Genomic DNA, 23,849 nt, shown 5'->3' on the forward strand with positions numbered 1-23,849 from the left:
CACTTACCCAGCGTTAACATTAGCGCAGTTATAAGGTGAAAGGTGCATATTCTGAACCAACTTAGATGGCAGTTGTAGCTTGTTATAAACTTGTGTGATCATATCGCCAGTAACATTAATAAAGCACAAGTGCATTAACCATAAAACTCTGGGGTTAGACCAGCTGAATGCAGAGTTTTAGGGTTAAAATAAGGCCTTTTCTGTGGATTTCTCCCCACCATGCTTCAAATGAGGACCAATGGAAAGACCCAATGCAAATGAAAATGGTGTTGTATGGTTAAAAATATTGATCTCAGCAAGAACGCACTACAGTATAACGCATTTAAAGGGCAATTCTGGGTCTATAAATAAATAATAAGCTGCCGATTACCCTAGATCATTTCGACTCTTACCTCGGTTTCAAAAGGTACATACAAAATGTCATTTCTAATGGAAGCACTAAAAGTATAATGGAAGAAGAGGTCAGTTGCATTTTGCAATTATGGGATGGATGGGTTGGATGGTTGCCTGGCAACTTACAGATAGAGACTTAAAAAAAAAAAAAAAACACATATATATATATATATATATAATGTGTTTTTTTTATGTCACCGTTTTTATAAGTATGCAAATAGATGTGCTGAGCTTTCGTGGATTTGGAAATTAAAAATGTAAGACTATAAATAAAATAAAATAAAATAAAATATAATTATATATATATATATATATATATATATATATATATATATATATATATATATATATATATATATATATATATATATATATATATATATATATATATATATATATATATATATATATATATATATATATTAGTGCTGGGCATCGATTAAAAAAATTAACTAATTAATCACATTTTTTTCTGTAATTAATCGCGATTAATCGCAAGTTTTGAATATTTTAAGTTTTTAATATTTTGATATTGTAATAATTTCAGTTACTCTCCAAATTAATGTATAAACAATTTAAAGACAGCATATTTTAAATATGTGTTGTAATTGCATCTTTTTATGCACCTGAAGGCCAGTATCACTGATACTATATGAAACATAAATGACGTTACATTACAGTATAACTGAAAGCTCCCAATTTCAACATTTATTAGGCTTTAAAAAAACAACTTTAAATTTAAGTGAACTTAAAACAATCTTTAGGCCTACATAAACCCAAAATAATAAATGTTATATTTACCCATGGCCTTCCCTGTTATACATATACAGAAATGTAATAGTTACCAAACACCTTTCTTAACTGCATAAATAATAAATGAAATATAGATGAATCATCATTAAAGCTACAATTTTCTCTGTTCCTGTTGTTCTTTAATGAACATTAATGACAGGCATCATCAGTGCTCCTGTCACTTTAAGAACGGCAGCGGATCTCACGCGCTGTCCCGTTTCTCATTTCCTCACAACTCTTTAAGTTCATTTAAGACGTTATTTAACTAATTTAAGACTCCTAATATGAGAATACTCAAAAATCCTCTATTTTATTGTTTGTTCAAGAGCAAAAGAGAACTCGATGTGAGCAGGAAACTGACGCGAGTCTATCTATGCGTCGAGTGTTTGTGTGTGTCCCTTGATTAGCTGACATGAGACGCATCCACACAGACAGGACACTGACACACACACACACACACACACACACACACGCACACACACACAGGACATTGGCATACAGCGCGTTCGCTTGTGTCTTGTCACGCTTGGAAGCATTTACATGAATAGGAGCGTGATGATCATGTAACGCTAAGCAAAAATGGATATAAAAACGGACGCTGCGTTATTTGCGTTAAATATTTTTAATGCGTTAAGCTGAAAAAATTAATCGCCCGCGTTAACGCGTTAATTTGCCCAGCCCTAATATATATATATTAAAATTTAATTTAATTTAATTTAATTAATTCAAACTCGAAATACGTTTTTCAAATTTTGAAAAAAATTGTTTTCACATCTGTTTTCTAAATGCATGCTATACATCTTATTGTGAACAATTAATCTGTGCATATGTTTAATGTCCACCTTCATGTTTTTGATCTCATAATGTGTGAAAATGTCATATCTGGATGGCACACTGCATTTGCACAGCCTCCATAAAGCGGGAGAAATACTAAGCTATATCTGGTATAAAAAAATTAATTTTAAAGTTATGAACAGATATGTAAAAAGTCAATTTCATCTACTCCTTTCCAGCTATATTTTTGTTTGAGTAATTTATGCGTAAATTATTTTCTAATCAATATTTTAACTTGTACTAAACCCATAATATCAAATTAAGGGACTATTAGTAATGTCTATTTATCATTAAAAAAAATAAAGTGTTATTAATTTATCATACATTATACGTCCTAAGGATGACTTAATTTTGTAACCAAATTTAAGCAATAAAGGTTTAGGATAAAATATTAGAGCAATATCTGCTGCTTACTATATGCACACTTTTTTGTAGCATTAGATATTATAGAATCTCAGTTGCCAAAGGAAATGTGAAGCAGGATGTGGAAAAACCCAGTCAGAAAAGAAAAGGATACTAAGTAGACACAGTAGGGACAGCGAGGGATGGGGAGGGAGGGTTGCGTTTCACACCAGAAAATGCCTCAATCTCACTCACACACACACACACACACACACACACGCTTGAACACTCCCGCATACCTGCTTTCTGTCTTTCACACACTCACATACTGTCTTGCATTTTTGCTTTAGTGGTTTGTGCTATCGTGCATTATCAGATGTGAGACACAAACTGTAGCTCCTCAGCGTCATGACAGGAAGACCAAAGCAACCCTTAAAGTTCCTCTCTCGTGTGAGTTTATGTGTGCGTGCTTCTCTCTCAAATGAAAGCGTTAACTCTTTGTTATCTCCTATTCACACCTGCAAGCATTTCATAATTCTGTAATTTTCCAGAAAACTGCTGAGCTGAATCTCATGACGTTTCATCATGTAAATATTGTGAGTGGCATTCAGAGTTCTTAAAGAAATAGTTAACCTATTCCTCAAGTCGTCATTTACTCATGCTCATGTTGTTCCAACTCTGTCAAACTTTCATGGAAGATGAAAAGCGGATTTCTGAAGAATAACCGGAGGATTGGGGCGAAATTACGACAAAAAAAGCACCAAAAGCGTATCATAAAAGTATATTACAAATCCGTTCATTACACAAGGTTACATTTATCATATGATTTTAGATATGGCCCGGATCACGAGTAGCTGAGGGAGACACATTTCCGTTTACAGCTGGTGTTTTAATCCGTCTCTTTTGTCCACTTTCAGACACTTCTGTCCTGATTTCTTCTAGGGGATGGTCTATGGGCGGATACATGAATGGGTTTTTTCATATCTTTCAATCAAATGGACTAAATAAGCTCACGCAATTGACATATGATAGCGAACCGGAGACAATGGAAAAACATACGGAGAGCAGCAGCTTTAGTTTCTGCTCTGATAGACACAAGTGTGTGTTAGAAATCAGGAATGCTGAGAGAACATTGTGCTTGGTACGTTTTTCATCTTCAAACCAAACTTGGGTCTCCAGGCGACAAAGTTTAAATCGCGCCTGGCTAGCGCTCTTCCCATAATGTTTAAGCGTTAGGTCAGAAGGCGGAGAGTAGGGGGTCTTTTGCGTCTACATTCGAGCACATGAGCGTCTACACTACGAAAGCAATCCGTTCAAATGCGTTTTCAACTACCTCTGGAAGTGGTTGAAAGTGGACAAGCTCAAAATGGTTTAGACCCCATTTACACCTGTATTTAGCGTCGTGATCTTGTGATCCGATCGACCAAAACGCATCTTAATACCAGGTGTAAAGAGGGCCTTTGAATCATCACACATCAACTTTGATAACATGGAAAAGAGGTGGAAAATTCAACTTTAGCAATCCACGGAAAGAAAATCATACAGATTTGGAAGGACATGAGCGTGAATATCTTCATTTCTGGGTGAACTATTCCTTCAAGGCCACTAACGTTAAATCCGGTTCAGTTGGGAAAACATGTCAATGAGATGAGGTTATGATGTGGGGTTATGTCTATATATGTGGCTGGTATGTTACCTGGCTATGACAAACAGCACACAACTGACACCCAAGTAAGCGAGCAGAATATACATCCAGATGTCGGGGGAGAGGGGGTTGAGAAAGGAGAACACCCCCGGGTTGGTGCCGTTGGGCTTGCGGTACAGTATACTTATCCCCAGCGTCAGGAAGGGTTTGGAGAAGTCGATGACCTTCTCCCGCACGTACGTGATGGCCAGGGGCGCCACTGCAAGATCAGCTTTCTGCCAACAAATAACGCACAGGGAAAAGAGCGATAGGCTGTAAATCAGGGCGAGCAGAAGCATTTAGAGGAAATCAAATTAAGAAAACAGGGCTTTTACACATCACACACTCTGACCCACAGCGTTTAAGAGGAAATTTAAAGCCCTCTCGTGGACTCGCGCTCTCTCTCTCTTGATTTACCTGCTACTGTTTCAGCACTTACTAAAGCCTTCCATGATTTACTGGGTCTAAGGGACCGGAGGTGCGCTGAACCGAATCCACTCTCTCAGCTACTCAACTACACTAAAAAATGAAAATAGCAGTTGTGAAAGAGGGAAAATGAAGGGGGTTAAAGGTTTTGCTAATAAACAGCCAATATCCTAGTAATATGCATGCTAATAAGCAACTAGTTAATACTGAGAATTGAACCCTAAACTAAAGTGGGCCCAATTCTAACTATTAACTAAAACTTTTGCCTCAATAAACCTCTAATTACTGCTTGTTAATAGTTATTAAGTTTAGTTATTGGTAGGGATGGCACAAGTGCCGGTACTTCGGTACCAAGTCAGTACTGAAATTTAAAAAAATGTGACGATACCAGCATTTCTGTAGTAGCGACTCCAGAGTATATTTGGTACCCGCAGCTGCGTTGAGTCGCTTCCGTGTTTATCTAAGCGCAGGGCTCCAGACTGTAGCCGAGTATAGTGTCTGTGAATATTAAACTGCAAAATATATTTAAATATTACTCCTGTATGTTCTGCGTCTATGTGTGAATGATGGGCCCAGACACACACACACACACACACACACACATGTTTGTTTTTGTGAAATGTGAGGACATTCCATAGGCGTAATGGTTTTTATACCGTACAAACCGTATTTTCTATCCCCTTACACTGCCTCTGCCCCTAAACCTACCCATCACACACACACACACACACACACACACACACACACACACACACACACACACACACACACACACACACACACACACACACACACACACACACACACACACACACACACACACACACACTGCCCCTGCCCCTAACCCTAGCCCTCACAGGAGACTGTGCAGTTAACTTTCTGTGAAAAAAACCTTGTTCTGTGTGATTTATAAGCATTTTGAAAAGTGAGGACATGGGGAACGTCCTCATATTTCACCCTCTTTTTGTAAAACCTATGTCATACCCATGTCATTATACACATTTATGTACTGATATTTCACAAAAACATGCCGACACACACATACACACACACATACGCACGAACTCGTGACACTCGCTGTCTTTTTAGCCTCTGCCGTGTCACTGTATGAGGACATGAACGCATAAACTTTCACTGCATGGGAATTTACCGTTTCATTTGAGAAAACTGTCATATTATGAACAATCAAAGGTCTTCACGGCAAGCCGTCAAACTTTGGTTTCACTTGAAGAAATTGACAGAAACATAAGCCTATTAAGCTACTGTTCAACAGTAGATTTAGCAACGTCTCTATGTAATAATAATAAGCTACTATTAATAATAATTATTATTATGCCTAGATGGTTGCTTATATTTTCATGTTCAATTTCATGTTTACTTTTAAACAGCATGTAGCCTTTAAATGATTATGTATTATTTACTTATAATGGGCCTCATTCATGAAACGTTCGTTAATATATACGAGCAAATTCTGAGTAATTTGCGCGTAAAATGGACCTTTGCGAAAACTCTCCTCCAGATTCACAAACGCTTCTTATACCACGGATTCAGTAGTTAAACGTGTGTATATTAATGAATTCCAAACATTCGTAAATAGGACGTGCGGTCGCGCTCATTCAAAATTAGCATAATCCCCACCCATGAGTTACAACTGCAAATGACGTGTGCAGGAACGCTGTGGAATCTCGTGGACTTCTTTCTCAGGTTTGGCTCCAGTATATTGCATAAATGCTAAAAGACCATATGCCTTGCAATAAATATTAAATTATCATGTGTCCATCAAAGCAGTTTTAGTCAGCTAAAAAACGCCTGGTGCTCTTCTGAAAATGGCCAGCTGCTGGCGCTTGAGAGCGCTTTGCAAGGGCAGCGTTTTTCCATTTTTTTCCACTTTGATTGCTATGAACATGATACAGAATATCCATGGCAGTAATGTGTTACTAGTATCTCATTTTGAAGAATATTACTGAATATAAAAAATGCTGTAAAAAGCGGTATTAACTTCATTATTGTTTTTCAGTCGGTGTACAAATGGGATGATTGGTCGATGTAGTTTTTGTCCCGCCCCTCCTCCACTGTTATTGGACGGCCGGGTAAAAAGTGACAGTGAGGAGCGCTGCCTATTAGCTACCAAATTTTGAACAGTAAAAAAAAATAAAAAAATGACGGGACAAATCAACTCTTGAAATATTATTATGGTACATAGTGCATCAAAATGCAATTTCGTCAGTTTTCCTAAATCAGAGCACAGATTGTTCAAATGTTTTACTCACCATTTACACGTGGTTGGGAGCAGGTGTAAATTTCTTTCGTACCAACTAACATTTTGAAAATACGAACATTTTCGTGAATCCGGAAATTTACGTCAGAGCGGCTTTACGAACGATGTACACACAAATTTGTTCTGCTCGTGTTTCATGAATGAGGCCCAATGATTATTATTATTTTTTTTTTTATTATTATGTTAAATAGTTAAATAAAATAAAAATAAAAACATTTTGCTGTGGTACTGAAATTGGTACCGCGAACCGTAAAAAATTTATGGTATGGTACCGGCTACTGGCATTTTGGTATCGTGACATACCTAGTTAATGGGTAGGATTAAGGGATGTAGAACATGGTCATGCAGAATAAGGCATTAATATGTGCTTTATGTAAGGAATAATTGACAACGGGCCGTTGAATTATTAGAAAAAATAATTCACACCTGAGGAGGTAATGCGGTCAAAATGGGAAGCGGAGTTAAAACGCCTTAGAGCGTTCATCAACCAATCAGATTCAAGCATTCAACAGCCCAGGGAATAAAACTATCAATTAAACAGCAAATATCATAGTAATATGCATACTAATAAGCAACTAGTTAATAGTGAGAATTGGACACTAAATTAAAGTATCACTGGAACATGTTATGATCATCCAATTCAATCCCAAAATAAAACATAACTTTTTAACATTTTAACAAATTGGTAGTGAATTTGTACAATCCGATTTGTACGAAAATGTCAGATTTTAGGTCTAACCCTAAACATAACCATACACTCTAAAAAATGCTGGGTTAAAAATAACCCAAGTTGGGTTGAAAATGGACTAACCCAGCAATTGGGTTGTTTAAGCAAACATTTAACCCAACCGCTGGGTTAAAACAACCCAATTGCTGGGTTAGTCCATTTTCAACCCAACTTGGGTTATTTTAACCCAGCATTTTTTTTAGAGTGTACACTCTGCGTACGGCAGTCCACCATAAGTTAGTTATTTTAGTCCATAAAGTTTTAAATACAGATATTTTCTTACACAAATGCACCACTTCGCTTCAGAAGGCCTTTATTAACCCCCCAGAGCCGTGTGGAGCAGTTATATGATGGATAGATGCACTTTTATGGACTTCAAAAACGAAACCAGCCATTCACTGCCATTATAAAGCTTGGAAGAGCCAGGACTTTTTTAATGTAAGTCAATATATATATGACTAATTTTATTCATCTGAAATACACCTAGGATGACTCGAGGGTGAGGAAATCATGGGCTAATTTTAATATTTTGGTGAACTGCCATGAGGGTATGTTGGACCATCTATTGATTTTCTTATCACACCTGAGTAACAAATTCCATAAAACATTTTGAATAAGAGCTGATAAAATAATTGAAAACCCATAATTAATCACTGAGGTATAAACTGTGTAAATAAATCAAGCAAGCAACATGAAACATCCCAAACTAGATCACTCCCATTGTAAGCAACAAACCTGATTATACGTAAAGAGATGTGGTGATTATATAGTCATTGCATGCAAATATATTGGGGGGACAAATTGAGGGGGAGAAAATCTGCAAGGCAAGCATTTTAAGGCATAATAGGCACACTCGCAATGCAAATAATGTTGCAAAAGCTAGGCACTATAATTATGCTGATAATTTTAGCCTAAAAGTGCGGCATATGTAGAGTGTTCCAGATCCGTCACTTATTGGGTTTGTTTCCATTGGACGCCGCCTCGGAAGGCAGATGATGACGCTCTAGGCAACCGCCTAGTTTGCTTATGCCTGGAATCGGCCTTGCCTCCACGAACGCTCCTCAACATGCCCTCGGATTGTTTTTTTGTGGCCTGCGTGATGTTCTCATCACTGTGACAACCGCAGCTGCAATAATCAAAACCATGTCTTCTTAGCATATCAATAAGGAGCGTGACTGTATATACAATGTGAGGGTTGAAATGTGTCAACTAGTAGAGATGCTGCCGTTCTGTTTATGCCACTGTATATTCTCAGCACAATATTCAAAATCCAAAGCTATAGCCTGTTCTGCTTCCAGTGCAGGCAGATTAGTTGTTTATAATGGGAGGACTTCAGATGGGATGCTTCACTCATGTCCAGGGTAAACATGCCATAACATGTTGATTATGGTTGTCAAAGCAACAAAGTATCTTTTGACAGGTGTATTCATATGCATTCCATTCAAAAGTTTTTTCTTTTGTGTTTTCGAAAGAGATCTCTTATGCTGTATTGTTTGAATGCAATAAAAACAGTAATATTGTGATATATTATTACAACTTAAAATACATGCTTTCTATTGTAATATATTGTAAAGTGCAATTAATTCCTGCAATGCTGTATTTTCAGCATCATTACTCCAGTCTTCAGTGTCAATGATCCTTCAGAAATCATTCCAATATGATGATTTGCTGCTCAAGAAAAATTTATGAGTATTATCAATGTTGAAAACAGTTGTGCTGCTTCATATTTGTGTGGAAACCGTGATACATCAGGATTCTTTGATGAATACAAAGATTAAAGGATCAGTATTTATTTGAAACAGAAGTCTTTTGTAACATCACAGATGTCTTTACTGTCACTTTTGATCAATTTAAAGTATTACTTCATCCTTTACTCACCCTCATGTCATTCACAAATGAAGATCTTTTTTCTGAGGGATTTCTGTCTCTCTATTGACCTACCCAACTACTACTTTCAAGCACCAGAAAGGTAGTAAAGACATCTTTACAGAAATCCATGTGACTCCAGTGGTTTAAAGGGTTAGTTCACCCAAAAATGAAAATAATGTAATTTATTACTCTCCCTCATGTCGTTCCAAACCTGCAAAGCCTTGTTTATACTCGACGCGTCCGCACGAGCGCAAGGGTGCGCAAGGCAAAAATGATGTCAACGCGGAGTGGGCGGTCGTAAGAGATTGTTAATTTACACCCACCTAAAGGATTATTAGGAACACCTGTTCAATTTCTCATTAATGCAATTATCTAATCAACCAATCACATGGCAGTTGCTTCAATGCATTTAGGGGTGTGGTCCTGGTCAAGACAATCTCCTGAACTCCAAACTGAATGTCAGAATGGGAAAGAAAGGTGATTTAAGCCATTTTGAGCGTGGCATGGTTGTTGGTGCCAGACGGGCCGGTCTGAGTATTTCACAATCTGCTCAGTTACTGGGATTTTCACGCACAACCATTTCTAGGGTTTACAAAGAATGGTGTGAAAAGGGAAAAACATCCAGTATGCGGCAGTCCTGTGGGCGAAAATGCCTTGTTGATGCTAGAGGTCAGAGGAGAATAGGCTGACTATTTCAAGCTGATAGAAGAGCAACTTTGACTGAAATAACCACTCGTTACAAACGAGGTATGCAGCAAAGCATTTGTGAAGCCACAACATGCACAACCTTGAGGCGGATGGGCTATAACAGCAGAAGACCCCACCGGGTACCACTCATCTCCACTACAAATAGGAAAAAGAGGCTACAATTTGCACGAGCTCACCAAAATTGGACAGTTGAAGACTGTAAAAATGTTGCCTGGTCTGACGAGTCTCGATTTCTGTTGAGACATTCAGATGGTAGAGTCAGAATTTGGCGTAAACAGAATGAGAACATGGATCCATCATGCCTTGTTACCACTGTGCAGACTGGTGGTGGTGGTGTAATGGTGTGGGGGATGTTTTCTTGGCACACTTTAGGCCCCTTAGTGCCAATTGGGCATTGTTAAATGCCACGGCCTACCTGAGCATTGTTTCTGACCATGTCCATCCCTTTATGACCACCATGTCCTCATCCTCTGATGGCTACTTCCAGCAGGATAATGCACCGTCACAAAGCTCCAATCATTTCAAATTGGTTTCTTGAACATGACAATGAGTTCACTGTACTAAAATGGCCCCCACAGTCACCAGATCTCAACCCAATAGAGCATCTTTGGGATGTGGTGGAACGGGAGCTTCGTGCCCTGGATGTGCATCCCACAAATCTCCATCAACTGCAAGATGCTCTCCTATCAATATGGGCCAACATTTCTAAAGAATGCTTTCAGCACCTTGTTGAATCAATGCCACGTAGAATTAAGGCAGTTCTGAAGGCGAAAGGGGGTCAAACACAGTATTAGTATGGTGTTCCTAATAATCCTTTAGGTTAGTGTAGTTGTAGGGTGAATTCAGGGTGATTGGGACACTTTTTGCCATTTGAGATGCCTTGGAAAAAGTGTCCCAATCACCCTGAATTCACCCTATACATGTGTGCATATATATTCTTCTCATGTCACAAGTACTATCAAGGTTTACTGAGTTTAACACGATTCTTTTGTAGTGTGGTTTTAGGTGAAGTGTACTAAAATAGGTAAATATCATCACCTGTGTACATTAGCCCACTTCTTCCCGACGCCTTTTCCTTATGGTTTATAGAACAATTACTCCGAGTCACCCTCTGTCGTTTCAAAGAATAGTACAACGGCAAGCGAGTCAAGTATAAACGCATTGTCCGTTTGGGGAGGAGCGTGCGCAGTTTATCTTTAATTTTTGGTGCATCAAAAACACGAAATAACGACTTATATAGTGATAACCGATTTCAAAACATGGCATCATGAAGCTTCGAAGTGGAAACGAATCAGCGAGTCGAATCATGATTCGTATCGCGTGTCAAACCACCAAACCACTGAAATCACGTGACTTTGGCGCTCCAAACCGTTGAATCGACTCGCTGATTCGATACGCTCCGAAGCTTCCTGAAGCCGTGTTTTGAAATCGGTTATCACTATAAAAGTCGTTATTTCGGGGGGTTTTGCTGCATATATTGCGCCTCTTGCTGCAAAAATATTCTCATCGCTTTATAATATTAATATTGAACCACTGTACTCATTGGACTGATTTAAATATGTTTTTAGTATATTAATGGATCTTGAGAGTGTAAATTACATTGATGCCTATGCAAGCCTGACTGAGTCTTCGGATTTCAACAAAAATATCTTAATTTGTGTTCCGAAGATGAACGGAGGTCTTACAGGTGTGGAACGGCATGCGGGTGAGTAATAAATAACATTATTTTCATTTTTGGGTGAACTAACCCTTTAAGTAAGGGATAATTCCCGACACGAAGGCAAAGAACCACCCAATGCAAAGTGCATTAACATTGTTTTATGCACAGCTAGCTGTGGATTATCCCACTTATACCATGGTCATTTGCCAGCATTGACAACTTAAAGCTTTTATTAATGTTTGCAGTGCAACATTTGACCGGAAGGGTAAAGCTGGTGGTTATTTTTATTAGTTCCGGCTCATTAGTTCTATTAGTTTCATTAGTTTCTGAATTAATTATCAAGAGAGAGAGAGAGAGAGAGAGAGAGAGAGAGATGAGAGATGCATATGTGTCTGTTCACGTCTCTCTCTATTAACAGCGAAGCTGTGAGTTTAATTACTTCAAAAAAAGCAATGAAACTCGCTCTTTGCAGAGAAATATAATGCAGTGATTCAGTAGCGAAGCTATTTTATTACCAAAAGTCGCGGGCAGCATTGAAAAGTTTCTGTGCTCCTGTTTCTGTGTGTGTGCAGCGCGATCTCCGTTCTCTCTGTGTGTGACGTATGTGTGTGTGCATTAATAGAGAGGTGATTCAACTGACTTGGAACTACCTGTGCATTAAACAGTTTTATTGCACACCTTCCAGCCAATCAGAAACTGAGTGTTCAGACAAACCATGTTATAACCTCAATTTTATGAAGCGAAGCGAGTGCTTTATTTACAAAATGTTAATCTCCAATGCGCGTTCACATAAAAACGTCTGCTCTCGTGTTAACACAGCACGCATGTGTCATGAACGTGCAATGAAGATTCATATTTTGTAAATGAAGCACTCGTATCGCTTCATAAAATTGAGGTTGAACCACTGGAGTCACATGGATTACTTTAATGATGTCTTTACTACCTTTCTGGGACTTGAAAGTGGCAGTTGCGTAGCTGTCAATGGAGGGACAGAAAGTTCTCAGAGTTCATTATAAAGATCTTCATTTGTGTTCGGGAGCTGAACGAAAGTCTTACAGGTTTGGAACGACATGAGGGTTAGTAATTAATTTGGGGTGAACTATCCCTTTAATGAGTCCTTGCTGATAATGGGCCCTATCATACACCCGGTGCAATGCAATAACAGACGCAACGCTTTTTTTTTTTTGCTAGTTTCAGCCCTGATGCATTTATCATTTTCACGGTCTGAGGTGTGTTCTGGTGCATTGTTGGCGCGTTGCTATTTTGAGGCAACAAAAACCTGCTCTAAAGCAAGGTTATAATCGTTAACGAAAACGAACGAAAAAACGAAACTAGGTGGGAAAAAACGTTGTTGTTAACTGAAATAAAAATAAAAACGAGGTATTACAAAAAAAAGATAACTAACCAAAACTGTAATGTGTGTTTGTTTGGCAAAACTAACTAAAATAAAATAAAATTAGAGATTAAATGTCCTTAGTTCCCTTTCAGTCGGTCACGTTCGACGTACGTCGGAACTGACCGACGAATTGGGATCTGATCTCAGAGACCAATCTACTTCGAGTGTATTAAAAACGAGCCAATGGAGATTGGCATGCGATCCACGCATTCCACGCACCGCCCCGCAGCGCGGGTATAAATAAAGAAGTGGAATGCTTGATCATTACCTTTTTTTTCGGAGCCGAACAGCGTCATTGCTGTGTCTACGAAGAGTGTTATTCGAGTCTCGTGAGAAGGATTGCTGTTCCAGTGCGGGTGTGACGGCGCTTTTCAGCGGGTGGCCGCTTTAGAGGAGATAAAGAGCTGTTCCCCTTCGAGGGAACTCGCACTGCGTCGTCGAGTGACAACACTCTGGGAACGCCCACAGCGTTACGCATCTGAAGTATGAATGAAATCAAGCCAATCTGATTGGTGTTGCGTCGTGACGTAGTAGATGACGGCATACCCGGAAGATACAAAAAGGAAGCTGATGCAAACACACACTAGCTTTTTTGCGCTTCAGCGAAGCGCTCTGTGTTTTGTCAGTCTTATTTGATGTTGTTTGTCTACCAACGTTGTTCACAAGCAGGGCTCGCGAACCCCGTGGCTGGTCCCGTGTCTGTCGAAAAAAAAGACAGCACGGTTGATCAATCATGGGACTCGCAGATGGGCTGTCAGGGGAATTGAGAGGGTGCTGAGGCATCTTCTCCTTCCCTGTTTGACAGTTCCATTGTTCTCCTTCCCCGTGTGGAAGCCCGCGCTGCGGCTTCTTCCCCCGGGGTGGAGGACCCGATACGTGAGCTGTCTGATTCTGAGGAATTAGACGTGCTCCGTATCGAGGCTCGCCATTTCCTATGCAAGATTCAATCTCGCGTTGCCAAAAAAAAAAAAAAAAAAGGCAGCGCGTAGGTTTGAGTCTGCTAGTAAAGTGATACAACGTGATACGGTGAAATGTGATACTGTTAGGTGCGAGGCATGCGGTCAGCACCTGAGGGTGCTGGCTGTTTTCATTGAGAAATATCTCGACGCGTACTGCCGTGCGCTTTTCGGGTGTTTCAGCCTCGCGCCTGTTTGGCTTTTTTCCCAAGGGATGAAAGCCAATTGTATTATAAGGGCTCGAGCCACGTTGCTAAGGCAACGTGTGGTTTACGAGTCCGTATAAATACAATAAAGCAGTATCGTCTGGTGTCATTTCTGACCATGTTTCACTGTATTGTGGATACTGTTGGGTGCGAGGCATGCGGTCAGCGCCTGAGAGTGCTGGCTGTTTTCATTGAGAAATATCTCGACGCGTACTACCGTGCGCTTTTCGGGTGTTTCAGCCTCGCGCCTGTTTGACTTTTTTTCCGAGGAATGAAAGCCAATTGTATTATAACGGCTCGAGCCACGTTGCTGAGGCAACGTATGGTTACGAGCCATATAAATACAATAAAACAGTATCGTCTGATGATTTGGGCTGTATTTAATTCTGAGGAATTAAATAATATAGGATCTGACTTTGAGGAGTTAGATATTCAGCCTATCATTCAGACCATATTATGGCTGCATTTAATTCTGAGGAATTAAATTAAAGTATTATCTAACGTGAGGAGTTAGATGTATTTTTTTTTCAGCCTGTTATTCAGACTAGGTTGCACGGGTTGGGTGATTATGATGACATTTAATTCTGAGGAATTGAGTGTCATGTTATCTGACTTTGATAAGTTAGATACTTTAATCAGTCTGTCACCCAAGCGTGTTTGACTTGTCTGGATATTCATCTAAGAGGGAGCCCTCCTGAAGTTGATGTCGTTCTCGCCGCCTGGTGGCCTGCGGGACACATCAGTTTCAGGCGGTTGCTAGGCGCAGTGTCCGCCCTAGTGTTGCGGCCCTGTCGAGCTGCTCCCTTAGATGAGGCCCCTGCTGGCCAGCCCCCTCTCCCGGGTAGGAGCGACCGAGGTCGTTTTCCCCCAGGAGCTCTCGGGAAATCAGTGCTGTGTTCCCGCCATCAAAGACGCTTCGGGCCTCACTGATTTCCCGCGCACACACGCTGCCTTCGTCGCCTCCAAGGGGACTTGCGACTGGGCAGCGAACGTGTGCGCCCACCGAAAATCGTTCTCGACCGCTCCCTGCCGGTTAGCCGCTTCAGGGGGGTCGGGAACGAGTTTCGGTTGACACCCGAGGCCAGCCTCGAGAGGCTGGTTCCCTTAGTAGATTATCTTGGCGCATGGTCATGCCTTCCGAGTGTATCTACATGGGTCCTGCAGACTGTAGAGCTGGGTTACAGGCTGCAGTTCGGTTCTCCTCCCCCGAGTTTCAACGGGGTGGTCCGGACTGTGGTCGGCCCAGAGCAGGTTCGGGTTATGGAACAAGAAGTACAAGCCCTGTTAGCCAAGGAAGCCATAGAGCGGGTTCCTTTGGCGGACAGGGACTCCGGGTTCTACAGCCGGTACTTCATAGTTCCAAGGAAGGATGGTGGGTTGCGTGCGATAATAGATCTCAGGCTCTTGAATCGGTCTCTGAGGAGATTCAGGTTCAAGATGCTCATAATTCCAGCCATCGTGAGCAGATCCAGTCCGAGGACTGGTTCGTCACGATAGATCTAAAGAACGCATACTTCCATATTCCATCCTTCCATGTCACAGGAAGTTCCTGAGGTTCGCTTTCGGGGGCGAAGCGTATCCAATATCGGGTTCTTCCCTTCGGCCTGGCACTCTCCCCTCGCGGTGGCGGTTCGGCATCGAGATGTCGTTCTGGCCCACATCAGATGCTTGGGGCTGAGACTCAACACGAAGAAGAGCGTGTTGACGCCCTCCCAGTGGACTACGTTCCTGGGGGTTGTATGGGACTCCACGTCGATGCGTATCAGTAACTGGATCGTCCAGGCTATAGCCACGGCTTATAGGGTGCGCAATTTGCCTTCACCCATGGCCGTGAGGGCCCATTCCACCAGGAGCATGGCTTCCTCAGTGGCCCTCCTTTCTGCGTCTCGCTTCAAGAGGTATGCGAGGCGGCCGGGTGGGCCACCCCGCACACCTTCATAAGATTCTACAGTCTGCATCTCCCGGTGACGCCTGGTGCTCGAGTTCTTGCGTCCTAAGTGTGCCTGGGTACCCAGCTTCACACTGGGACGTGGGGTGATTTGGTGTGGCCTAGTGGGTATTAACGTTCCCAGAGTGTTGTCACTCGACGACGCAGTGCGAGTTCCCTCGAAGGGGAACGTCTCGGGTTATGACTATAACCCTTGTTCCCCGAGAAGGGAACGAGACACTGCGTCTCGTCGCCACACCTATCACGGCTAGAGCGCTTGCTTCATCGCAAAAGAGCTAGTGTGTGTTTGCATCAGCTTCCTTTTTGTATCTTCCGGGTATGCCGTCATCTACTACGTCACGACGCAACACCAATCAGATTGGCTTGATTTCATTCATACTTCAGATGCGTAACGCTGTGGGCGTTCCCAGAGTGTTGTCACTCGACGACGCAGTGTCTCGTTCCCTTCTCGGGGAACAAGGGTTATAGTCATAACCCGAGACGGTTTTGTTGTTTGGATGGGCGTTTCCATTTCTGAGTGCTCTGAGCCGCGGTGAGCTGCATGAGCAGCGGTCATCTCCCAGAGTGCTTCAGCACTGAAAGAGCGGTTTTCCTTTTCTAAAAGAGCAACACGGTTTGACCCTGCGTCTTTTTCAAGATGTCATTCAAACCGTGTGTTTCTGGATGTGGTTGTTTCCTGTCCTCATTTGACAGCCACGATCTCTCTCACATATAAACATGTGAGATTGCGTTCGTGGGTGATCCATGCTCTCTCAGGAGAGCATGGTCACGTCGGCGCGTTGTTCGTCTCACCTTTCTCGTAAGGGCTTGAGCGTTCAGCGCGCCGTGTGCCGTCGAACGTCGGCTGACAGGGGGGGTTGCCACGGCAACCCAGCGCGTCACTCGGCACTCTCTAGATGCGCGGTCCAGACTATGAAACCTGAAATGGGGTTGAGTCCCTTTCCTTATTCCCTGATCTAGTTTCTTTTCTGGTGCATCAGAAAAGGACTACTTTAGCTAATAAGCTTTGGTGGACCTGAGGATTACAGTGGTGCTTCCCCGCCGGGTACATCTCTTCGGGCCCCCACTCCTCTATCGCATCATGAGCATGCCGAGACTTTGTTCGTGGGTGGTTCATGTTCTCTCATGAGAACATGACCACGTCGGTGCGGTGTTCGTCTTGCCTTTTCATAGGGCTTGAACGTTCAGCGCACCGTGTGCCATCGAGTTTGACGGCCACGTTCACTGTTTCACATGCCTGCTGGTAGCTTACAGATGGGATTGCTGGTCCTTTTAAAACAAGGAGACCTAGTGTTTCATTTGGGGCTCTGGCAGAGGACAGATGTCAATTGCTGCATCGGAGAGAGGGCTGTTATGCACTGGAAATGATGATGCTGAGTTTCCCACTATAATGGTGTGTGCTTTTGCTGAATCAGATTCAGAGTTGACAGCCATGCTTTCCCGGGTGGCTGAGGCGTAGTGCAACGCTTAAATCGCCTTGCCTACCCCCGTGCCTTTTTTCCCGGATGGGCATTGGAAAAATTAGCAGTATGGAACTATTTGGTGTCAAAATATGGAACACCAAAAGGGCCGAAATCTGTATAAATTTTTCCCTCTCTCACTACCCTCTGTCCTGCATGTACGAGGGTAGTCCCGACCCAGGGGTTATGCAGGAACTGCGTGCGGTGGTGGACCTCGCTCTCTGGGCGACGGAAGTCACTGCACGCTCCCTGGGTCAGGCGATGTCCACACTAGTGGTCCAGGAACCTGGGGCTAAACCTGGCAGATATGCGTGAGTCCGACTAAGTTCGGTTCCTTAACGCCCCTGTCTGTCAGGCTGGCCTCTTCGGCGACGCCGTCGAGTACTTTGCCCAGCAGTTCTCGATGGCCTAGAAGCAGACAGAGGTGGTTTAAAAAAAAAAAAAATCCTAATTCGCAGCACCTCTGCCTGCTTGTCGCCGAGGGCGTCCCCCCTGCGTCCGCCTCCGCCCCTGCGAAACCCAGGCAGCAGCCTCCATCTGGGAAGCAGGGTGCCGGACGTAAGGGAGGCGTCCAACCCACTCAGGGCTTGCTAGTCTACAAGCAAGCGTAAGGGCAAGCGGCCCTGAGATGGGCAGCCCAGGGAGAACAGGAGCTGCTCCGAGGGAGTTGGTGTCCGCACCCCTCCCTCACCCCCCCGGAGGAGGACCGGGGGCCGTGACTGGTGTCAATACTCTGCCGCTGGCTCTCCGGAGTCCAGCGGTACCCACATTTTCAGAGCAGTTTCCTCTCTCCCTGGGCCCCAAGATGGCCAGGTTGGCAGTGTGCGACGCCCCCGGGCCTTGTCACTTCTTTCCTCCCCTCCCTTCGCCAGGGGGCAGCAGTGTGGGCACCGAGAACGCCCCCCGGGCCTTCTCACCCACACTCTGCCCCACCCTGGAACACTCAACAAGGAGTGTTGCTTCTTCCTGGGCGCTGGCTCAAGGCGCCTCGCTGACAGATATTGTAGAGCTGCGGGCTGGGCGACACCTAACATGTTCGCTAGATTCTATAGCCTCCGTGTAGAGCCGGTATCTTCCCGCATCCTCGCCCCCAGTGGCCAGTAGCGCTAAGTGCCCATTCTAAGTGTCGGCTTGCAACGCCACTCCCGCCCTCTGGGCCGGATACGTGCGTCTATTTTCTCCAGTTGTGTTCCCCGGAAACGGCTAACCCTGTCGAGCTCCTCCGTCACCCCTGCGGTGTCAGACGTTGCGGCCGTCTGACGCCAGGCCTGCACCCGTATGCTTGTGAAACGTGTGTGTAGGCTGGGTTCCATATGTTGCGGTCCCCTCACGGCTACCCCATATGTGTATTCTTCCACGGTACCAGCTACCCTACTCGGCTAGCCCCGTGTCTTTCCCTTGACAGAGCCCGCTCTGTCGTCTCTGGGCGTGTTCTTTCCCCCCTGGAACCAGGTTGGAACCACCCTAGAGACTGCCATATGTTGCACTACCCTGCCAGGTTAGTCCTTATGCGTATTCTGCCACCAATCCTTCCACTGAAGGACGTGGCTCCGCAGCGTAGGAGGGAACAGAGACATACGTCCCGTCGCCAGGTGCTGTGCTTCCGCTAGGGGGCCGAGTCACTAGTTCGGCTCCTCAGCAGAAAAAAGCAATGATCAAGCATTCCACTTCCTTATTTATACCCGTGCTGCGGGGCGGTGCGTGGAATGCGTGGATCGCATGCCAATCTCCATTGGCTCGTTTTTAATACACTCGAAGTAGATTGGTCTCTGAGATCAGATCCCAATTCGTCTGTCAGTTCCGGCGTACGTCGAACGTGACCGACTGAAAGGGAACGAGGGTTACATACGTAACCGAGACGTTTTCATCTTTGTCAATGTCTTTTATAGAGAAAAAAACGTTCAGCTGCATTTCCTTTCCCTGCGTCTCTCACTCACGCGTCCACACACACACACACACACACACACACACACACACACACAGTCTTCATGAGAACGAGTGTTCGACGTTGAAAGCAAGTTGGCGAAAGTTTGGTATCTCGTGAACACCTTTACACAATCACACATTAAAAAGTGGTATTAAAATATTTTTAAATCTGAATATAATTTTGTCAGTGTGTTAATGTCGACCCGAGAAGCGATTGCTACTTTAGAAAGTTAACTAGTCGCAAGTTTGAGGTAAAATGCACTGGGTTGTCGATGTCAAAACACTATATAAGCTGTGATTCAAATATTAATAATGTTATGTCATGTGATTTAATCTTACACTGAATGTTTGCTGCTTCAGTCCAGATGAGTGCGTGTGTGTGTGTGTGTATCAGATGAGTCGGCTATTGTATAGGGTACATTTAGTATAGGGTGTGAAAAGTGTACAGCTGTGGTATTTGTATAGGTTTAGCTCAGTTTAGGTTTAGCTGTATATTTGTGTTTCAGCTCAAAAATGGGTTGAATACATGCGGTTCATGTATCTCTTCTTTAGTCTGTTGGCTCTTAAAGGTCCCATGGCATGAAATTTTCATTTTATGAGGTTTTTCAACATTAATATGAGTTCCCCTAGCCTGAATATTGTCCCCAAGTGGATAGAAATGTTGATCGGTGTAAACCCGAGTTCTGGCTGTCTTTCTCTGCCTTTGAGAAAATGACAGGCCAGACTAGCCAGTCCTGAAGTCTCCTGGTTTGACGTCCAAGCAGGAACGGTTACCTCCCTTTCCTCCACCCAGAGAATCTGGCACGCCCATGCAAGCGCTCGAGAGATCATGGGTTGTGAATAGGGTTGGGAATCGTTTGGGTTTTTTTCGATTCCGGTGCCAAACCGATACTTTTAAAACGGTTCCGGTGCCTAAACGGTGCCTGAACCGATACTTTTTTTTTTTTTAAAGGCCACCAAACGAGGTGGATGACATTAAATGGCTTTTTATTTATTTATTTATTATTTAAATTGAACCATTTATTAAAAGTTTAATGTATACTTAAATGTATGAATATAAATAAATACAAAACACAATTTACTTATTTACAAATTATAATTGACATATTTACAAATTCACAGTAAAACCTAAGCCACCTAACCCAACTACAACAAGCCTAATATAACTCTAAATAACAGTTACAGTAATAACAGCAGAGTCTGTATTCTTGCTCTGCTACAAACCAGCTTCGAGCTTCAGCTTTATTTTGAAATATGATCATATTCTCTGGCTAAATATTTTAGAACGCATCGCCTTAATGTTTCCATGGCGACGCGTCATGTTTCTCACATGACACACAGCAGCCGCAATAGCGCTGACAGCTCAGCTGTATCGGGTTTATTCCGTTTTTTCTTTTTATTCAAAATATTCACAAACTTCTTAACTGTGTCACGAACTATCTGATGTTCAAATGTGTGAGTGAATGTGTGTTAGTTGATCTATAAAGCGCAATGGCCTCAGAATCGGATCTGTCGGATTTACAACACTTGAGTTCATTCTCGTCTCACGAAATACATGAAAGTAAGTGACCAGTGAACTGGAAGAAGAATAGAGTAAACTATATAGTTACTATATAATGTGCATGTATCTGATGTGAATAAAACACGTAACGTTAGTCAAATTATAACCGTCTGAAAGGATTGTCATTGCCGCTTTCATAGACATCAGTGTGTGTTTTTTGCTAGTAGCCTAACAGTTACTTATGAGCATTTAAATGTCTGAAACCTGAAATAAACATGATGTCGTTGAAAACACTGAATAGTTGTCATGAGTTATGATGTTACGCTGAGCGTCTGTCTCTGGCTCAGCCAAAGCGCGAAAGCACGTTTGAATTTTGGCACCGAAATGAGGAACCGAAATCTGCGTTCTGATTCGGTCCGGTACATACCGGTTATATAAGTACCGGTGCCATATTGGAACCGGATTTCGGTACCCAACCCTAGTTGTGAACGAGTGAATGCTGGCAGTTTCTCAGTGTTTGGATGTACAAATGAAAACAGAAGTCTTTTTTCAGTTCCTTCTGATCTGTGATCAGTGATTTCTGATGTGTAGCTAATTATTTATTATTCGTGCACACAATGCGGCTTCTCTCTCTCCAGACAGAACGGTGTTTTCGTGTTTTCTATCTTGTGAGTCAGTGTTTTTGTACGTCCTCAGCGCGTCTATCGGTTCTAAAATGTGCATACAGTCATGAGTTTCTGCTCAACATTAGCAGAGTAACATCTTTAGAGATAAACCTCACGCACGCCGAGGCTCGGGCTGCACTGGCCGGTCGGCCTTCAACATCCCCGACCCCCAGTACTGCATCTGCCCACAGCGAAGGCACCAAACGCGGCGCGAGATTAAGCAGAAGGGGGGTAAGCGTGAGGGTTAGGCTAGGCTAGCCAGCCTAGCCCCACAATAAACTGGATTACATTCGATTACTGCTGTTGTGTCTTTGTTTGCGCTGTGTACTCAACGCGCGTCACTGACGCTTTTATTTTATTTTAAAAATAATGCTATTATCAACACTTACTTTTAACTCGTTCATCTCGCTGTAATGGTACTTTGCATGTGGTACAAAGTTGGTAATAATGATGAAGACGGACTCGGTGTGACTGGGACTCGTGTTTATTCAGAACTCTCAGATACAAACACAATAAACTCGCGCTGACTGACAGCGCTCTCATAACTCAGTTGTTACTATAAATAACTTTGTTAGCAATCGCTGAGCTCAGTCTCTGGTACATTAGTGATGTCCGGTTCGCGAACGATCTTTCTTTTGAACCGGTTCTTTTTAGTGAACCGAATCAGTTCACCAAATCGGACTGAATCGTTCTAAACGGTTCGCGTCTCCAGTCAGTGCTGATCCATAATTTACTAAAGTTACTAACTTTCTGACATGAGTGACAGTCCCTCCGACTAGAAATAGACTAATAACCTGAAGTATATGCTGTAACTACAACAGTTCAGACATGCTGAGAACTGATGAGAAGTGAACTCAGGTCCATCCGTCTCTCTGGCAGCAGCTCGTGCCTGCTCGTGCCTCGTAGACCTCGTTAAACCACGCCCCCTCCGCTCATTTAAAATGCAAAGATGTCAGCCAATCACAACAGTGGGCGTTTTTACTGAAGTCTCACAGCAGACACGCCTCTTGAAGCAGGGCATTCAGCCACAGGGCAAACAGCAGTATAGACAAAATGCCTTGTATTTCTAAATTATGACATTTTATGATGTAAAAGTCATACTAACAAAATAAGTACACCTCAGGAAACATTATAAAATAATACAAAAATGCCATGCCATGGGACCTTTAAGGTTTTTTACTGGCACATTTTGCACTGCGGAGTGTTGAGACTGTTGACATATTTGTGCCCATATGTACATTTTATGTACTGGTTTTATTTTTGAATGAATATTCTCTAAAATTGTATGATGTTTTTGTTGAGTTATTATTGCACAATACTTTTTCTGACCTTTTTGAATCTTGCCCCTGACAAATAACCCAAATTACAAAAAAAAAAGACTAAAACTAACACTAAAACTAATAAAAACAAATGAAAAATGCAAAACTATAATAACCTTGCTCTAAAGTCAATACATAGTATTATTTGTGTTATTTAAAGGGGGTGTTAGTAATATGTGCCTAGGCGGTGCACAACGCACATACACTCTGCTTATTACACACACAGGGATGCACACACACATTTTTAAATATTAAAAATAAAAGGATTCCTCTCTTGAGAAGTGTTCAATCTTTCCGCTCACATGTAAATAGTGAATCCGCCATGGTGCAAGCTCAACTGGCTTTTAAAGGGAATGGGAGGTGAGACTCTGATTGGTTTATTGCATGTTACGCCCAAAACCCATGACTCATTAAGAGACGTTTTTTTTCGTCGACAAACTAGCAAAAGTGGATTCGGGCACACCCTAAGAGCATCTGCACCATGAGCTTCAGACCATGTGATCAGATCGTTAAAACACGGCCCTTAGAGTATTAATTTCTTTCAAAAACAATTGAGTATATACAGTTACAAATGTGGTTTATACAATGAAACATATGCCTTAACTCTTTAGTTATTTTTACACTGATCCCAAACAAAAATCATTTTATCTTTCAGGTTAGCGTCTATCAAGCTCTAAATAAAACAGAAATGAATCAAATGACAAATTATCGTCAAAGTATCCTGGTCTGCACTGTATACTCTCTTTAAATCCCGCATAG

General features: G+C 42.5%; 1 protein-coding gene across 1 annotated transcript in view; it reads right to left on the reverse strand.

The window, feature by feature from the left end:
* Nucleotides 1-23,849, reverse strand: part of grik2 (glutamate receptor, ionotropic, kainate 2) — a 342,712-nt gene that overhangs the window by 86,804 nt on the left and 232,059 nt on the right. The window contains exon 11 of the mRNA XM_079836135.1: nt 4,058-4,281. Within this exon, the coding sequence (XP_079692261.1) occupies nt 4,058-4,281 (224 nt within the window). The remainder of the gene's footprint in view (nt 1-4,057; nt 4,282-23,849) is intronic.

The sequence above is a fragment of the Gobio gobio genome (assembly GCF_949357685.1).
Source record: "Gobio gobio genome assembly, chromosome: 15".
NCBI classification, from domain to species: Eukaryota; Metazoa; Chordata; class Actinopteri; order Cypriniformes; family Gobionidae; genus Gobio; species Gobio gobio.